Source organism: Aotus nancymaae, unplaced genomic scaffold, assembly GCF_030222135.1.
Source record: "Aotus nancymaae isolate 86718 unplaced genomic scaffold, 86718_ANA_hifiasm-v0.15.2.pri h1tg000021l, whole genome shotgun sequence".
NCBI lineage: Eukaryota > Metazoa > Chordata > Mammalia > Primates > Aotidae > Aotus > Aotus nancymaae.
The window spans coordinates 24,200,755-24,218,090 of record NW_026988433.1 but is presented as its reverse complement, the minus strand read 5'-3'; the positions used below and the strand labels follow the sequence as shown (position 1 = coordinate 24,218,090).

The 17,336-nt window shown below is 48.0% G+C and overlaps 1 protein-coding gene across 2 annotated transcripts in view; it reads right to left on the bottom strand.

Moving 5' to 3' along the window:
* Positions 1 to 5,461: 5,461 nt before the first annotated feature.
* The window catches only part of SVOP (SV2 related protein), a 99,857-nt gene continuing 87,982 nt past the window's right edge, over positions 5,462 to 17,336 (bottom strand). For both annotated transcript variants that reach the window (XM_012469129.3, XM_064379879.1), the window contains exons 13-16: positions 16,004 to 16,115; positions 14,366 to 14,447; positions 11,956 to 12,045; positions 5,462 to 9,525 (exon numbers count right to left, since the gene is read on the bottom strand). In XM_012469129.3, coding sequence (XP_012324552.1) covers positions 9,319 to 9,525; positions 11,956 to 12,045; positions 14,366 to 14,447; positions 16,004 to 16,115 — 491 coding nt within the window. In that variant the 3' untranslated portion in view covers positions 5,462 to 9,318. The remainder of the gene's footprint in view (positions 9,526 to 11,955; positions 12,046 to 14,365; positions 14,448 to 16,003; positions 16,116 to 17,336) is intronic.

Sequence of the window (17,336 nt, the reverse complement as noted above, 5' to 3'; positions counted from 1 at the left end):
CAGAGCACCCATGAATGCCATGAAACAAATCTGAGAAAACGCTAGAACAGCTTGTGTTGTATCTGTTGTATTTGTTGTAGGAGGTTATACATACAACTGGGGTGTGGAGGAGGCAGCGAGGTGAGGCATTGAACTAGTAACACGTGGTGCTGGTTCCACATCCAGGATTCCAAATGGCATCAGCTATTCACTGAGTGGTCCCAGGGGCACCATGTAACCTTTGAGGAGGGGCCACTGGAGGGATCATCCCACAAGTTACCCCTTCCTAGAGAACTGTTTTAGTCCATCCATTTCCTATTGCTTATAACAGAACACCTGAAACTGGGGAATTTTTTTTTTTAATACAGGGTTCTGCCTTAGCCTCCCGAGTAGCTGGGATTACAGGTGTGTACCACCACACCCGGCTAATTTTTGTATTTCTATTAGAGATGTGGTTTCATCATGTTAGCCAGGATAGTCTCGATCTCCTGATCTCGTGATCTGCCCACCTTGGCCTCCCAAAGTGCTGGGATTACAGGTGTGAGCCACCATGCCCGGCCCAGTGCTTCACTTTCAACTACCACACAACACTGAATCCAAATTGTGGGGAAGAGGGGAGTATGAGCTATGAAGGGATTGCTTGGGCCTCTTCCTGAACTCTTTCTGCAAACACATTGGAAGGGAACTAGCTCTCTCTTCCTCATAGCCAGTTGGGCCAAGATGAGAGGACTCTAACAAGGCTCCCGGGGCAGGGGCACTTCCTGGTGCTTGGAGTGAGACCCAGCATTTAGTTTTTGACCAAAGTGATTTCTTTACCTAACCTAAAATTCTGTAGGGCAGGAGTCCCCAACCCCAGGCCAAGGACTGATAATGGTCTGTGGCCTGTTAGGAACTGGGCCACACAGCAGGGCGTGGGCGGTGGGTGAGCGAGCGAGGTGCTCCGCCTCCTCTCAGATCAGCAGCAGCATTAGATTCTCATAAGAGCCCAAACGCTATTGTGAACTGTGCACGTAAGGGATCTAGGTTGCGTGCTCCTTACGAGAAATCTTTTTTTTTTTTGAGACTGACTCATTCTGTCACCCAGGCTAGAGTGCACTGGCGTAATCTCAGTTTACTGAAACCACAGCCTCCTGGGTTCAAGTGATTTTTCCTGCCTCAGTCTCCCAGGTAACTGGGATTACAGGGGTGTGCCAGCATGCCTGGCTAATTTTTTGTATTTTTAGTAGAGGCGGGGTTTTACCATGTTGGCCAGGCTGGTCTTGAACTTCCTGACCTCAAGCGATTCACCTACCTTGGCCTCCCAAAGTGCTGGGATTACAGGCGTGAGCCACCACCCCGGCCCCTTATGAGAAATCTAACTAATGCCTGAACTACCACCGCCCCCTGCGGCACCCCATCTGTGGAAAAACTGTCTTCCATGAAACTGGTCCCTGGTGCTGAAAAGGTTGGGGACAGCTGCTCTAGGGAGAATGATCCCTACCTGCCAGCCAAGGCTAGTTGTCAGTAGAAATCCTATAGGACTAAGTACACAGTGAACTCACAAAACTGTATGGGGCCAGGAGACACCACATTCAGACCCAAAATGACCCTCTTGTTCTTCCTGCAAATGGTAAGAACCTCCTTGAAAATGTGTCCTAAAATTCAGAATAGAAGGATCATAGGGAAATCCTGCAACCCACATAGTTCTGTAGATTTCGCAGTGTTTGATTTCTATACAGGAAGTCTTCACTTAATGTCATTGCTTAAAAAATTAGCCAGACGTGGTGGTACACGCCTGTAATCCCAGCAACATGGGAGGCTGAGGCACAAGAACTACTTGAACCCGAGAGGCGGAGGTTGCAGTGAGCCTAGACCGCGCTACTGCATTCCAGCCTAGGTGACAGAGCGAGACTGTCTCCAAAAAAAATAATTAAAATAAAAACACAAATAAACATCACATGCACATCTCTGGGGTGTGGGAGGAAATCAGGATACCTGGAGAACACCCACGCAGACGTGGAGAGAAGAGCAAACTCCACACAGACAGAGGCCCCTGCTGGAATTGTTTTTTTTTTTCTCATCATGATTGTAACAAAACAATGGTTATCGGAGGATGTGTTATATTTTCCTTTGCCTTACACTGCTACGTCTGTCCTGAAGGCAATTTGCAACCAGATTTTCAGTGAGTTCTTAGCAGCTTGATGAATTCAGAAAAGGCGATTCTTTCCTCATTGAGTCATCTTGGCACCTTTGTGGAAAACCAGTTGACTACAGATGTATGGGTTTGGCAGGCACAGTGGCTCATGCCTCTAATCCCAACACTGGGAGGCCGAGGCGGGAGGATCACTTGAGCTCAAGAATTCAAGACCACCCTGGGAAGCATGGGAAAACCCTGTCTCTACCAAAAATACAAAAAATTAGCCAGGTGTGGTGATGCACACCAGTGGTCCCTGCTACTTGGGAGGCTGAGGTGGGAGCATCGTTGGAGCCCGGGAAGTCAAGGCTGCAGTGAGCTGTGATCTCGCCACTGCACTCCAGCCTGGATGACAGAGCGAGATGCTGTCTCCATAATAAAAATAAAAATAAATATATGGGCTTGTTTTTGGACCCTATTCCATGGATCTATGCTAGTACCACACTGTCTTGATTCCATAGCATTGTGGTATATTTTAAAATCAGGAAGTATGAGTCCCCCAACTTTATTCCTCTTTTTCAAGATTTTTGTTTTGGCTCTCCTGGGTCCTTTTCATTTCTGTATGAGTTTAAAATCAGCTTGCCAGGCTAGGCGTGGTGGCTCACGCCTGTAATCTCGGCACTTTGGGAGGCCAAGGCCGGCAGATCACTTGAGGCCAGGAGTTCAAGACCAGCTGGAGCAACAAGACCAGCTGGGGCAACTCTACCAAAAATACAAAAAAATTAGCTGGGCATGGTGGCACACGCCTATAATTCCAGCTACTCGGGAGGCTGAGGCAGGAGAATCGTCTGAACCCAAGAGGCAGAGGTTGCAGTGAGCTGAGGCTGTGCCACTGCACTCCAGCCTGGGTGGCCGAGCAACACTCCGTCTCAAAGACAAAAACAAAAACAAAACAAACAAAAAATCAGCTTGACAACTTCTGCAATAAAAATAAAAATAAAAATAAGTCAGCTAAGAGATTTTGACAGGAATTGTGTTGAATCTACAGGTAAATTTAGAGAGTGCGGATTGACATCTTAACAGTTTTAGGTCTTCTGATTCATGAATATGAAATGTTTCTCTATTTATTTAGATCAATTTCTTTCAGCAATGCTTTGTAGTTTGTAGGTCTTACACTCCATTTGTTAAATTTATTCCTAAGTATTTTATTTGTTTTGATGCTATTGGGAGTGGAATTGTTTTCTTATTGATGAATTTAGAAAGCACAGTCTTCTCTGGCATGATGAGGGTTGGGGCATTTTAATGGTTCATCATAAAATACTCTGATTAATTGAGAATGATTATTGCCAGGCACCATGGCTCATTCCTGTAATCCCAGCCACTTGGGAGGCTGATGCGGGAAGATCACTTGAGCCTAGGAGTTCGAGACAAGCCTGGGCAACATAGCATCTCAAAAAAGAGAGAATGATTATATGTGATGTATGTGGATATTCAAATATAGAATATAGTAAGGTACCACCAGTGACCAAAGTCCGGCTGAAATCCCTAAATACTTGAGGAGTCAGAAGATGTTTCAGGATGCTCTAGAGCTTCAGGGTTGGCATCCCTTGGGTCTCCTATGACGCTTTCTGTCAGCACCCATCCTTAGCACCCATATTACACTGTATCACAATGATGTGTGCATGCACTTTCCCTAGTACACTGTGAGAGCCTGAAGATAAGGAAGATCTCCTTCCTGCTTCCTCTTCCTTCTTCCTCCTCCTCTTCCTCTTCTTCCTCCTCCTTTCTCTACTCCTTCCTCCTCCTCCTCCTTCTTCTTCTTTCTTCTTCCCCTTCTTTGTGAACCAGAGTCTCACTCTGTCACCCAGGCTGGAGTGCAGTGACATGATACAGCCTCAACTTCCCAGGCTCAGGTGATTCTCTCACGTCAGCCTCCGAGTAACTGGGGCCACAGGAGCACACCACCTTTTTAGAGTCAGGGTTTTGCCACGTTGCCCAGGCTGGTCTCGAACTTCTGGGCTCAAGTGATCCTCCCATCTGCCCTCCCAAAGTGCTGGGATTGCAGGGGTGAGCCACCAAGCTCAGCTTTCTTTCCTTTTTTATTTTTATTTATTTTTTAAAAATTTTTTTTTTTTTTTTTTAAAGACAGGGTTTCACCATGTTGGCCAGGCTGGTCTTGAACTCCTGACCTCAGGTGATCTGCCTGCCTCGGCCTCCCAAAGTGCTGGGATTACAGGTGTGAGCCACCACATCCAGCCTTCTTTTTTTTATTTTTATTTTTATTTTTATTATTTTTTTAAGAGACAGGGTCTCGCTATGTTGCCCAGGCTGGAGTGCAGTGGCTATTCACAGGCGTGATCCCACTACTGATCAGCACGGGAGTTTTGACCTGCTCTGTTTCTGACCTGGGCCGGTTCACTCCTCCTTAGGCAATCTGGTGGTCCCCCACTCCCGGGAGGTCACCATATTGATGCTGAACTTAGAGCCAACAACCCATTGGCATAGCGCACTACAGCCCAGAACTCCTGGGCTCAAGCAATCCTCCCATCTCAGCCTCCCAAGTAGCTGGGACTACAGGCACGTGCCACCGCGCCCGGCAAGCTTCTTTTTTTTTTTTTTTAAGAGACAGGATCTCACCCCATCATTCAGTCTGGAATGCAGTGGCAGGATCAAATCTCACTGCAGCCTCAAACTCCTGGCCTCAAGTGATCCTCCCACATCAGCCTCCCAAAGTGCTGGGATTGCAGGCATGAGCCAGTGCACCCAGCCAGGACTGTTTTATGATTTTTTGCATCATCAGTGTTGAATATCATGTCCAGTACATGCTGGATATTCCATGCATACTGACCACTTGCCATGACATGATCTGTAAGAGAGTTCTGATGAACAGACTTGAGAGGTGACGCACATGTCACTGCAGATTCCAGGCACACCAGCAATTGTCTGTGCCACCCTGCTAAAGGGCAGGCCAGCGCCACCACGTCTATACCTCCCCACCACTCCTTTCTGACCCAACTGAATTGGACCAGGACTCTACCCAACACTAAACTGGGCCAATCAGCTTCCTTTCCTGAAGATTCAGGAGTGGGGCACTGAGCAGCTGAGTCAGGTGTGTTTGCAGAGCTGAGTTATGAGCCCACGGAAGCCCTGTGCATGATCATGCCTACACAGCAGCCACGAGGAAACAGAAGGAAGCCAGTCTGCAGAAAAAGGCAGAAACGAGCGTCACAGATTCAGAGGGGCAGTGGTCTTGGGCCCTGGTGGTTCCCCAGCTCCCTGTTCCACAGAATGACACTAGGCTGTACTTTCTTGCTATGCAATCTCTCTAAACTGTCAGAAGCTACAAACCATCAGCTCATCAACCAAAGCTTCACTGCAGATGCATTTTATTGAACTCAAACATCATTTGAACATTTTTGATCCAATACACTAATATTTGGAGATTTCACAGAAAAACCTAGACTCCTCTCTTGAACATTGGAAGATCCGGTCACACTGGACAGACGGTGGCACATCAGGCGGAAGGGAGTTGCAGCCACCCTCTGCAGACAGGGCTGGTGTTTCTCTCTCTGCTACAGTCCCTACTCTTGTTCTTTACGCCTTTTCCATTTCACTGATTTGCATTGCCTGACGTTCTCCTGTAGGAAATTAACTGCTGATCCCAGTCTTACAATAAAGCTTGATTTTTAAATTTTAATTAGCCTGAGTAGAATTTATTTTCCTTGCAATGGAAACAGCGCTGATGAGAGCTCTGTGGCCTGCACATCCATGGCAGGCTCCTCTTCTCAACCATCGCCCATCCAACAGCCATTGCTATTATTCTTCTGTGCTAACAGAATCCCAGTTTTGTGTTCAAGAGGCTGTGGGTATCCATTGATACTGGCAGGCCCTTCCTTCCAGCCCTACAGCAGGATGCACGCTAGGATCGGCATGCCACCCAGGTCTGATCAATGAGAAGCAATGGTAAATCTGCTGGGGACTTCCTTTTCTAACCAAAAACAATATACTCTTCTGAAAGAAAACCTTTTATGACTGCTCCTTTCCCATTCTATCTTCTTCAAAAATATATATGATGTCCAGCACAGGGCAGCCATTTTGTGACCACGAGGTTTCAAGCACAGAGTCAAGGCCAACATGTAGAGGATGGTGAAAAGGAAAGACAAAAACAAGCTGTGTTCTTGATGACATTGTTGAGCGCTGAACCTTTCCTGATCTCTGCCTGGTTTTGCTTCTAATGGTTTAAGCCACTATTGACTGGGATTACTGTTATTAGGTTGGTGCAAAAGTAATTGCATTTGGGAGGCAGAGGTGGATGAACCACTTGAGGTCAGGAGTTTGAGAAAGACTGGCTAACATGGTGAAACCCTATCTCTACTAAAAATACAAAAATTAGCCAGGCATCAAAGCGGGCACCTGTAATCCCAGCTACTCAGGAGGCTGAGGTGAGAGAATCACTTAATCCTCGGAGGCGGAGTTGCAGTGAGCTGAGACTTTGTCTCAAAAAAAAAAAAAAGTAATTGTGGTTTTTGCCATTGAAAGTAATGGCAGGGGAGACGCTTGATCTCATCATTCAAGGCTTTCTGTTGCTTAATATTATATTAAAAACAATGAATATCCTTATCCATTTCAAAGTCCATTCCTAAGATACTGTTTCATCCCATTGGGAACACCACCAGGGTCAGTTATATGTTTTTGAGAATACTTGAAGAGAAAGACAGAAATATATAGCTCTGGCTACATTAAATATCTGCCACTTTCTGAGATCCTTCCTAACTGTGAAAGAAACATGGCATTTCCATTAATGAAAATAGGAGCTTTTTGAACAGGATTCTTCAAAATTACATATAAATGTCTTTGGCTAAAGGTCTCACGTATTCAGAGGTTTGGATGCCTTTTGTGAGAGCTCTTGTACCATTCGATAATATTGATTTTTTGAAAAGGGCAGGCTATTTAGAAGGCAAAGAGTTTTTAACTTTGATTTTTCTCATGTAGAGAAAGCCCTCAACTGTAAACCCCTTTACCCCAGACCCTGGGAAATATTCCTGCCCACCAAGCACTCTTCCCCGACCAGCCCCCAGCTCACTGGGTTATTCTAGGGTGAGGCAGAGGACACGATCATCCAGCAGCATCTGACCAGCCAGAAGGCAAAAGAGACAAGCAACAGTTCTGTGTTACCCAGGAGAGCTCAGCTGTCCAGAAATAATGAGAGCTATAGCCACACGTGGTTCAAGGAAATGTGGTTGTCAGAGAGAGGCAGAGATCTGCCAAGCCGCCTCCTCTCCAACTGCCTGGGCCAAGGGGGCTGCAATCCATATTTTGGAGACACAGTATTGTTTGCAGTTGATCTAGAACTTGAGCTTGAAGAAGTCCCCCATCATGACCTGTACACCATTAGAAGAAAGCATTGTCTCCAACAGGCTCAGCCACAATGTTGGCAGTCAATGGTGCATCTTTCCCCACTGTTGGAAAGGAGATGATCATACCAAAGCATTGAGATGAATTCCGATGAACAAAGGTAGCTAGACCGTTAGGCTGGACTGTCACTAGGACGTGATGACAATGAATAAACTTAGACTCTTGCAATGGCCATCACTGACATGTTTTAATAGGAGATGAACACACACGTTGGCTTCCTTGCAATGTTTACTTCAAGCAGTAGGTCAGTCTGCTCCGGCCTTTGATGGGATCTGCCAGCTCCCTCCCTCCTTGTCTAGGTCCCCTGCCTTCACCATGGGCAAAAAAGCCTTCAGTAAACCAAATCCCGGAAGTGATGTTGCCTGCAGAGACCAACTCAAAACCCAGTTGGCCTCCCTCCCCTTCCTTTAAAAACATACACATTTCACACACCTGAGCCCTCCTGCCCCTCTCCACTCCATGCCAGGCTCCATGACTGGAACCCCAGGGGCTGCCATTGTGTAATGACCAAGAAGGCCCTGGACAGAGGAGCAGCTTTGCATCCCCATGGGACGAGATGGTGGGTGTAGCATCCTTTCGGTTTCTCTGCCCATTCAACCATCTACACAAAAACCAAAGCCCTGGATTTTGGATTTTGTGCCTGGAACCTGAGTAAACTTTTTCCCATCAAGAGTCACCATTCAGGCTGGGTGTGGTGGCTCACGCCTGTAATCCCAGAACTTGGGGAGGCCAAGGTGGGCAGATCACTTGAGGTCAGGAGTTCAAGACCAGCCTGGCCAACATGGTGAAACCCTGTCTCTACTAAAAATACAAAAATTAGCTGGTCATGGTGGTGGGCACCTGTAATCCCAGCTACTCGGGAGGCTGAGGCAGGAGAATTGCTTGAACCCGGAAGGCAGAGGTTGCATTGAGCCAAGATCGTGCAACTGCACTCCAGCCTGGGCAACAGAGCAAGACTCTGTCTCAAAAAAATAAAAACAAAGTCACCATTCAGCCTGACCAAGGAGGGGTTCAGGAAAGAAGCCCAACCGTGGCCCTGGCTGCTTCAGAAGGGGAGGCCCCTGCTCTGGCTTGAGTTTGATTCACTTTCCTTTGACCTCAGTCCTCAGTTCCCAGGGGTAACAGCTTCCTGAGGTTGTCACCCGGTGCAAGTCCAGCTGTCCCCAGGGACACATCTGGATCCCTTGGCGCCAACAACAGCAACTCCAGAGGGGCCTGGGTGGGGGCAGGTGGCTCCAGTTTGAATGCACAATGTCCATCTGCCAGAGAATCCACTGGTCAGGCTCTAGGGAGGCAAACAGAGGGGGCCCTGCCAGGAAATAGCTACTGAGACCACGCCTAGATCACCTGCAATTTCAAAGAAGAAAGCCTGGGGCTGTGGGTGTGGGAGAAACCTACTGAACAGGTCCCGTGGGTGGGTGGCAGGTGTCACCTGGACGGTGGGCCTGGACGGTATCTACAGAGAGATCTTTTGGTTGTTCACCGAGGGTGTGGCCGGGTGACTCTGGGTGGTGTCTGATTAGTTGCTGGCATCACCAGACCCTCCTAATATGGGTAGTGTTCCCAGGCAGATCCACAGGTTATGAACAAACCTTTCCCCACATATACAGAGAACCCCCTAGAGCAAATACCTCCCCATCCCTGGGTGGACCTCAATGAATATGAGCAAACTGAGTTAAGACACAAAACCCTGTTGGTCCAGGTCGTACTCTTGGGTGAGTTCTTGATGTCGGCAATCAGTGCCCCAGTTGGGGCCCGCCAGCCCCCCGAGCTCTGCAGCCTCAAAGACCAGCTCAGTCCCCCTTCAGTCACTATTCCTGAGAGCCAGAGTTCGACCTGGTGACACCTGCACCGTGCATTCCTCGGCCAACCATCTCCTGGCCCCACTCCCGGTGGCTGGACTCCTGTAGTCCTCGGCCTTTGGTCTCAATGGGCAAAAAGCAGGAGGCCAGGGCAGCCAGGAGGCAGCAGCCGCTGTAAACTGCCAGAGTCAGGTACACAGAGGATTCCAGCATCACCTGGGGAAGGAGACACAGGTTGGTGAAAGCATCCCTTCTGAAGCACAGACATCACCAACCATCAAGCAGTACTGGTAACATCAGACCCCCTCGTGATATCTGGTTACTAAAAAGAATCTGGTGATTCCCTCCTCTCCCACTTTGTCCCTCTCTCTCCATGTGACATGACTGCCTCTCCTTTGCCTTCCTCCATGAGTAAAAGCTCCCTGAGGCCTCACCAGAAGCCAAGCAGATGCTGGTGCATGCTTGTACAGCCTATAGAATTGTGAGTCAAATAAATCTTGTTTCTGTATAAATTACTTGGTCTCAGGTATTCCTTTAAAGTAACACAAAGCAGACCAACACAGATGCCATGCCACAGCCCTATGAGCCAAGTACTTCATCCCCATTTTACAAAGGAGAAAATTGAGGCTCAAAGAGGATAAGTGGTTCCTACCCAAGTTCATACAGATAATAAGGATGGGGCTGGGATTTGAACTGGGGTCTGCTAAGCTTCAGTCTGGGCGCCTTATAACTCTGCTCTCCTCTGGGACAGTGCAGTGCCTGTGCCAACTTCCTAGTTTTCGGCACATGGCACATGGCAGAGCTGAGTCCCATTTTCTCTCTCTCCCTTTTTTTTTTGATATGGAGTCTCACTCTGTTGCCCATGCTGGGGTGCGGTGGTGTGTCTATGCTCGCTGCAATCTCCACCTCCTGGGTTCAAGTAATTCTTCTGTCTCAGCCTCCTGAATAGCTGGGACTACAGATGTGTGCCACTACGTCCGGCTAATTGTTTTGTATTTTTTGTAAAGAGAGGGTCTTGCCACGTTGGCCAGCCTGGTCTCGCACTCCTGACCTCAAATCATCTGCCTACTTCGGCCCCCCAAAGTGCTGGGATTCCAGGTGTAAACTACCATGCCCAGCCCATTTTTTCATTTGCAAAATGGGCATAGAGTGGTGTCACTTCCTAATGAGAAGACTCTTGAGGACACCTGGCACCATGCAGGCACATAGTGAACTCTCAACCAATATCAGTCAGGAGTGCCACACAATGGCCAAAACCAAAGTAGAACAGAAACACTTGGCTGAACATGTCTTTGAATTCTATTTCTCTGAAATATTCAGACTTGGCAAATCCGCAGAAAGCAGATGGGTGGTTGCCAGGAGCTTGTGGGAGGCGGGGAATGAGAAGTGACTGCTCAGTGGGTCCAGGGGTTTATTTTGGGGTGATGAGAAGGTTTTGGAACTACATAGAAGCGGTGGTTGCCCAAAGCTGTGAATGTGCTGAATGCCACTGAATTGTTCCTTTAAGATGGGCGATTTTGTTATGTGACATTTATCTCAATAAAAAAGTGATGCAAACAGAAGAAAACTGGATATGCAAAAAGCAAAGACTTACTAAGATCCCTAGGTAGAAATGCTCCATGATACATGAAGAGTTGCAGAATTCTGCACTGTCGTCTAATGATCTAATTCGAAAAGCAGGAACAGGCATATTTGTTTTCCACTAAATCGTGTTGGCCTACTTGTTTTCTTTCCTTTTTTTTTCTTTTTCAGGGTCTCACTCCATTGCCCAGTCTGGAGGGTGGTGGCACAATCTCAGCTCACTGCAACCTCTGCCTCCTGGGTTTGAGCGATTTTTGTGCCTCAGCTGGAATTACAGGCACCTGCCACCACACCTGGCTAATCCCTGTATTTTTAGTAGAGATGGGGGTTTCACCATGTTGGCCAGGCTGGTCTCGAACTCCTGACCCAAAGTGATCCACCCGCCTCAGTCTCCTAAAGTGTTGGGATTACAGGCGTGAGCCAGACAGTACCCAACCCTTCTTTCCTTTTGTTAAAAAAAAAAAAAAAATTCAGCTTTTGTCATAGGTTAATGGGTCTGTTACAAAACTGCAGGTTTGTTACATGGATATATTGCATGATGCTGAAGTTTGGGGTACAAATGATCCCATCACCCAGGTAGGGAGCACAGTACCCAATAGGTGGTTTTTTCAGCCCATGCCTCCCACCCTTCCTCCCCAGCCTAGAGGTCCCAGTGTCCACCACTCCTATTTTTATGTCTATGTGTATTCAGTGCTTAGCTCCCAGAGAACATGCGGTACTTGGTTTTCTGCTCTTGCATTAATTCGCTTACCATGGCCCACTGGTTTTCATCCAAATTGTTTTTAAGCAAATCATAAGGCAGCCCAAGGATCTGCTCCACAGGGAAGACCTGGTTTGACTCCTGGATTGTCTACGTTCCACTGCATGACCGTGGGCATGTCATTTTAGCCCCTGAGCCTCTGTCTTCTCACCTACAGGCAATATTTCCTCTGTCCTGAGGTGTGCTGTTAGGATAGAATGAGCTAATGCACCCCGAGGGCTCTGTGGTCGGTCGGCATGTAGTAACTGCTGGCTGTGCGTTGTTTTGTCACCCCCCACCCCTCTGTATTTGGGGGCAGCACCTACCTGGGCAATGAACGGAGTGATGAGAGCACCCACTCTTGCCATGCCGCTGCAGGTGCCCAGGCCGAGGGCCCGTGTTGCCGTGGGGTAGACCTGAAACACCAGGGACAGATGTGGGCGTGGGGACATGCAGGTTCCTCCCTCTGCTCCAGCTCCAGGCTGATGGGACCAACCCCAGGGGCAGCCCGGAGTCAGGGCAAATCCCTCTCGTGTTGGTCATGCCGTTAAGGGACAGGGATCCTTGCCCCAAAGGGCATGGGAGGTTCAACTCAGAACTAGGGCAAGAGGCCGAGCTGTGGGTGGGAACCCAGGAAAGGGTCTTCCCTATCCGAGGGTGGGGCTCCCCAAAGACTCTTCCACCAGGAACTGCCATGTGTTCAGAACTCAGGTGTTGCTCTCTATCTTCTTTTCACGAGTTCACCTTGAAGCCTGGGTCACGGGCTTTCAAGGAATTTCATAAAGAGAGATGGAAATGTTTACAGTCTCTCAGTTTGCACCCAGTAGGGTCCACGTGCCTCGTTCTTCCCTAGGCAAAGTGAGAAGGGATTGTATATCTTCCAGACCAAGGTCATTAAGAAGAGTGCATTTTCTCCTCTCCCCTCCCCTGTCTTCTGGCTGGGAGGAGGACTCCATGGCCCTAAGGCAGGGCTTCTCAGCCTGGGCACTATGGATGCTTTGGGGTGGCTCATTCTTTGTCATGGTGGGGAGGGTCTGCTGTGCACTGTGGGATGCTTAGCAGCATCCCTGGCCTCTACCCACAAGATACCAGTAGCACTTCTGCCTCCCCCTGCTACCTTATGACAATCCAGAATATTCCCAGGCATTGCCAAATATCCCCTGGGGTGAGATCCCTGGATAAGAAAGGCACGAGATGTGAGGAGCCTGGGTCCCCAGATCACTGGAGAAGGAAAGCTGTCCCCCAATCTAGGCCACCCATATTGGACTCTTATTTTATAGTATTTTATTTACTTATTTATTTGAGATAGGGTCTCACTCTGTCATTCAGGCTGGAGTGCAGGGGCACAATCATGTCTCACCGCAGCCTCTACCTCCCTGGGCTCAGGTGATCCTCCCACCTCGGCCCCATCTGAGTAGCTAGGACAACAGGCATGTGCCACCATTCCCAGCTAATTTTTGTAGTTTTTGTAAAGATAGGGTTTCACTGTGTTGCCCAGGTTGGTCGTGAACTCCTGAGCTCAAGCAATCTGCCTGCCTTGACCTCCCAAAGTGCTGGGTTTACAGGCGTGAACCACTGTGCCTGGCCTGACCTCTTTTATAAGCGACAAGCTGCTCTTGTGTCAAAACACTCCACTTTGGGAGTTCTCTGTTACATTAGCTGGCATGTTTCTAATAAATGAGATGCTCAGTGCAGAAAGCTTGCGAAGAATAAAAATATAAAGAGGAAAATATACGACTCATTCAGGATCGCAGCACTCAAGAGATTTGTCACATTTTGACGTATATTCCTCTAGCTTTTTCTGTGGCTATCTATAGCACATGCATCTTCATTCACTTACTTATTCAGGACATATTTTTTGAGTGCACACCACATGCATTTATACGTGATATTTCAATTCACCCAATTACATAAACAATATAGAAATATATTCTCTTTGTAAAAATCAAAATACCTAAATTCTTTCGTGATCCACTCTCTTTGCTAGGAAAATTCTCCCCATAGAACCCTACTATTAGGGATGTCTTTGGAATGTGTATTCCCAGATATGTTAAAATATATACATATGGAAATAGCATTTTAAAAATACATAAATGGTATCATATAATACATATTATTCTGCAATTTGCCTTTTCCATTCAGTAGTGTGTCTTAAAATCCTATCCACATCAATACATAGGCATCTACCTCATTCTTTTTTTTTTTTTTTTTTTTTTGACACGATCTTGCTCTGTTGCCCAGGCTGGAGTGCACTGGCGTGATCATGGCTCACTGCAGCCTTCAGCTCCTGAGCTTAAGTGACCCTACCGCCTCAGCCTTCGGAGCAGCTGGAACTATAGATGTGCACCACCACAGTCTGGCTAATTTCTATTTTATTTTTTTGGAGAGAGGGTCTTGCTACATTGCTCAGGCTGATCTCGAACTTCCAGGTCTAAGTGATCCTCCCGCCTTGATCTTCCAAAGTGCTGGGATTACAGGAGTGATTAGTTATTCAGGGCATACGTTTTGAGTGCATACCATATGCATTTATATATAATATTTTAATTCACTCAATTACATAAACAATACAGAAATATATTTTCTTTGTAAAAAATCAGAATACCTAAATTCTCTCACGATCCACTCCCTCTGCGAGGGCCACCTCATTCTTTTCAATGATTTCTGGAAGCAGAGCATCCCCCCAGCCACTTTCTCCCCACCGCCCGTTCCCCAGCAGCTCCCAGACACCCCTCCTACCTCAGGTGTGTAAACATATGCCGCTTGAAAGCCTCCAGAAATAAACGCTCTTGCAATGAAGAGTAACAGAGTGAGCACATTTCTAGGGGAGGAGGATAAAGACAGATAATGACATATTTTTCTGTCGGCTTGTTTCAGCCTAGTCCTATCTTCCCAGGCAGTATTAACGCCCTTGCAATCGGCAAAGGTTACCGCTCCCTGACGCTCACTGATACAGGCATGTAGGCATACATTTTTCAGTACCATCTTGACAGGCATGCTTTTACAAGTTCATCATTCTTCAAAGTACTCGGCTGAGAGAAGAAAACATCTGTGGTGCCCAGGACAGGCGCAAGATTAGGGAGAAGTGTATAAATAATGGAAAGCTCAGACAAGAACTTGGCTGGGGGTGGAGCAGGAACTGTGCCAGGGGCCAGCTGAGCTGGGGAAAGTAAACCACTATTCAGTATTCTTAGGATAATTCTGATCCCAACCCTCTGTCCCATTGTTCCCACAAATGTCCCAGAACACCAACATTTCAGGGTCAAAGCTACATCTCCCAGGCTTCCTCAGACCAGGAGATGGCCCACAGATTCCTCACTGGGTATGGTCTGGGGCCTCTCATAGATCAAGAGAGTCATAAGCCATTTCTATATTTTGAGGCTCTTGGCGAATAGAAAAATGGAGAAATGCTAAAACGGGGTCTATTTGAAATATTTACATTGAACAAGTTAACAGTTTTAACATATACATGATCATGCTCATATACATAACATATACATGATCATTTAATACATATATTAAATAGCTACATGTATGCTCTCATTGGGAGATGATGTCAAAAGTCTAAATTTGGCATCATTAGAGCAAAACTGGGGCCAAAGTTTCCCCCGCCCCGGACAACTCCCATCAGAGGCCCCCTCCCTGGGCCTGATTCAGTTGTGAGGCAGCCATGAGCCTCAGTCCTAGTAAGCACCCACACCTTTACCTGTATCAGCACCTACCCCTGGGCCTGCACTGACACCTGCACTCCCACTTGTACCCACACTTGGGCCTCCACCCGCACCTGGGCTGGCACCTACACCTGTGCCCGCACTTGGGCCTCCACCCACATCCGGGCCTGTACCCACACCTGCGCCCATACTTGAGTCAATACTCACACCTGGGCTTGTACCCGTACCTGCACCCACACCTGGGCCTGCAGCTACACCTGTGCCCACACTGAGGCCTCCACCCACATCCGGGCCTGCACCCCCACTTGGGCCAACACCCACACCTGGGCCTGCACCTATACCTGTGCCCACACTGGGGCCTATGCCCATGCCTGGGCCTGTACCCACACCTGCACCCACACCTAGGCCTAACCCACACCTGTGCCCACACTTGGGGCTATGCCCATACCTGTGCCTAACCCACACCTATGCCAACACTTGGGCCTATACCCACACCTGGGTCTAACCCATACCTGTGCCCACATTCGGGCTTATAAACACATCTGGGTCTGCACCCATACCTGGGCCTACACAGACACCTGCACTCACACCTATGCCTGTACCCACACCTACACCTACACTCACATTTGGGGCTGCACCTCCACCTGGGCCTGCACCTACACCTCCACCTGTGCCCATCCTCACAACTAGGCCTGCAGACACCCACCTTCCAACACAGATAAACAGCAGGAGGCTGCAGAAGGAGAAGATGGCGAAACACAAGGCCATGGTCTTCTTGCGCCCCAGGCGGTCAATAATCCACAGAGTCACAAGGACACCTGGAAAGGGAGCGGGGAGGGGTAGGCAGCTTCCGATGTGGTTCCCAATGCCCCCCACCCTGGTGGCACAGCCTGTATCATCCCCTCCCCTGGAGGGTGGACAAGACCTACTGACTCACTTCTAATGACTAGAAGACAGCAAAAGTGATGGCTGTCTTCAGCCATCTGAAGACAGTACTGTGTGTACTGTCTTCTGACACACTACTGTGTGTCACTTCTGAGGTCAGGTGATAAAAGACTGTGACTTCCATCTTGGTGTTCTCTCTCCCTGGCTCTTCTCATGTATTTGCTTTGATGGAGAAGGCCACCTGGCAAGGAACTGAAGGTAGTCCCTGGCCAACAGCCAGCAAGGAACTGAGGCCCTCAGTGCAAAAACCTTCAAGGAATGGAATCTTGCCAGCAACCACGTGAGTAAGCATGGGAGTGGATCCTGCCCCAGCTGAGCTTTCAGATGAGACTGCAGACCCTGGGCCAATGTCTTGATTGCAGCCACATGAAATATGCTGAAGTAGAACACCCAGAGAAGCTACAGCAAGTGTGAGATCATAAGTGTGCATTGTTTTAAGCCACTACATTTTCTTTTTTCTTTTTTTCAGACAGAGTCTTGCTTTGTCACCCAGGCTGGAATGCAATGGTGTGGTCTTGGCTCGCTGCAAATTCTGCCTCCTGGGTTCAAGCAATTCTCCTGCCTCAGCCTCCTGAGTAGCTGGGATTACAGGCACCTGCCACCGTGCCTGGCTAATTTTTGTATTTTCAGTAGAGACGGGGTTTCACCATCTTGGCTAGGCTGGTCTTTAAATCTTGACCTTGTGATCCACTTACCTCAGCCTCCCAAAGTGCTGGGATTACAGGTGTGAGCCACTGCGCCTGGTCCTAAGCCACTACATTTGCAAGAGGATTTGTTACCTGGCAATAGATAACTAATCCAGGCACCCGCAGGAGCCTGAATGGTGGCATTCATTGAATCCAGGCAGGAGAATACCCGGGTTCTAATGCCTCATTTTGCCTCTAACTTGCCGTGTGGTCTTGGGCTAGTCCCTTATCTCCTCTGAGCCTCAATTTCTTCATCTACAAAATGGGCCTAAAAAATAACACTCTATCTCAGTAGAGGCAGTATAGCACAATACTTATTAGTAATAATAATAATTTAATTTGAGCTAAGCATTTTTACATCTATATCTAAATTTTTTTGAGATGGAGTCTTGCACTATCACCTAGGCT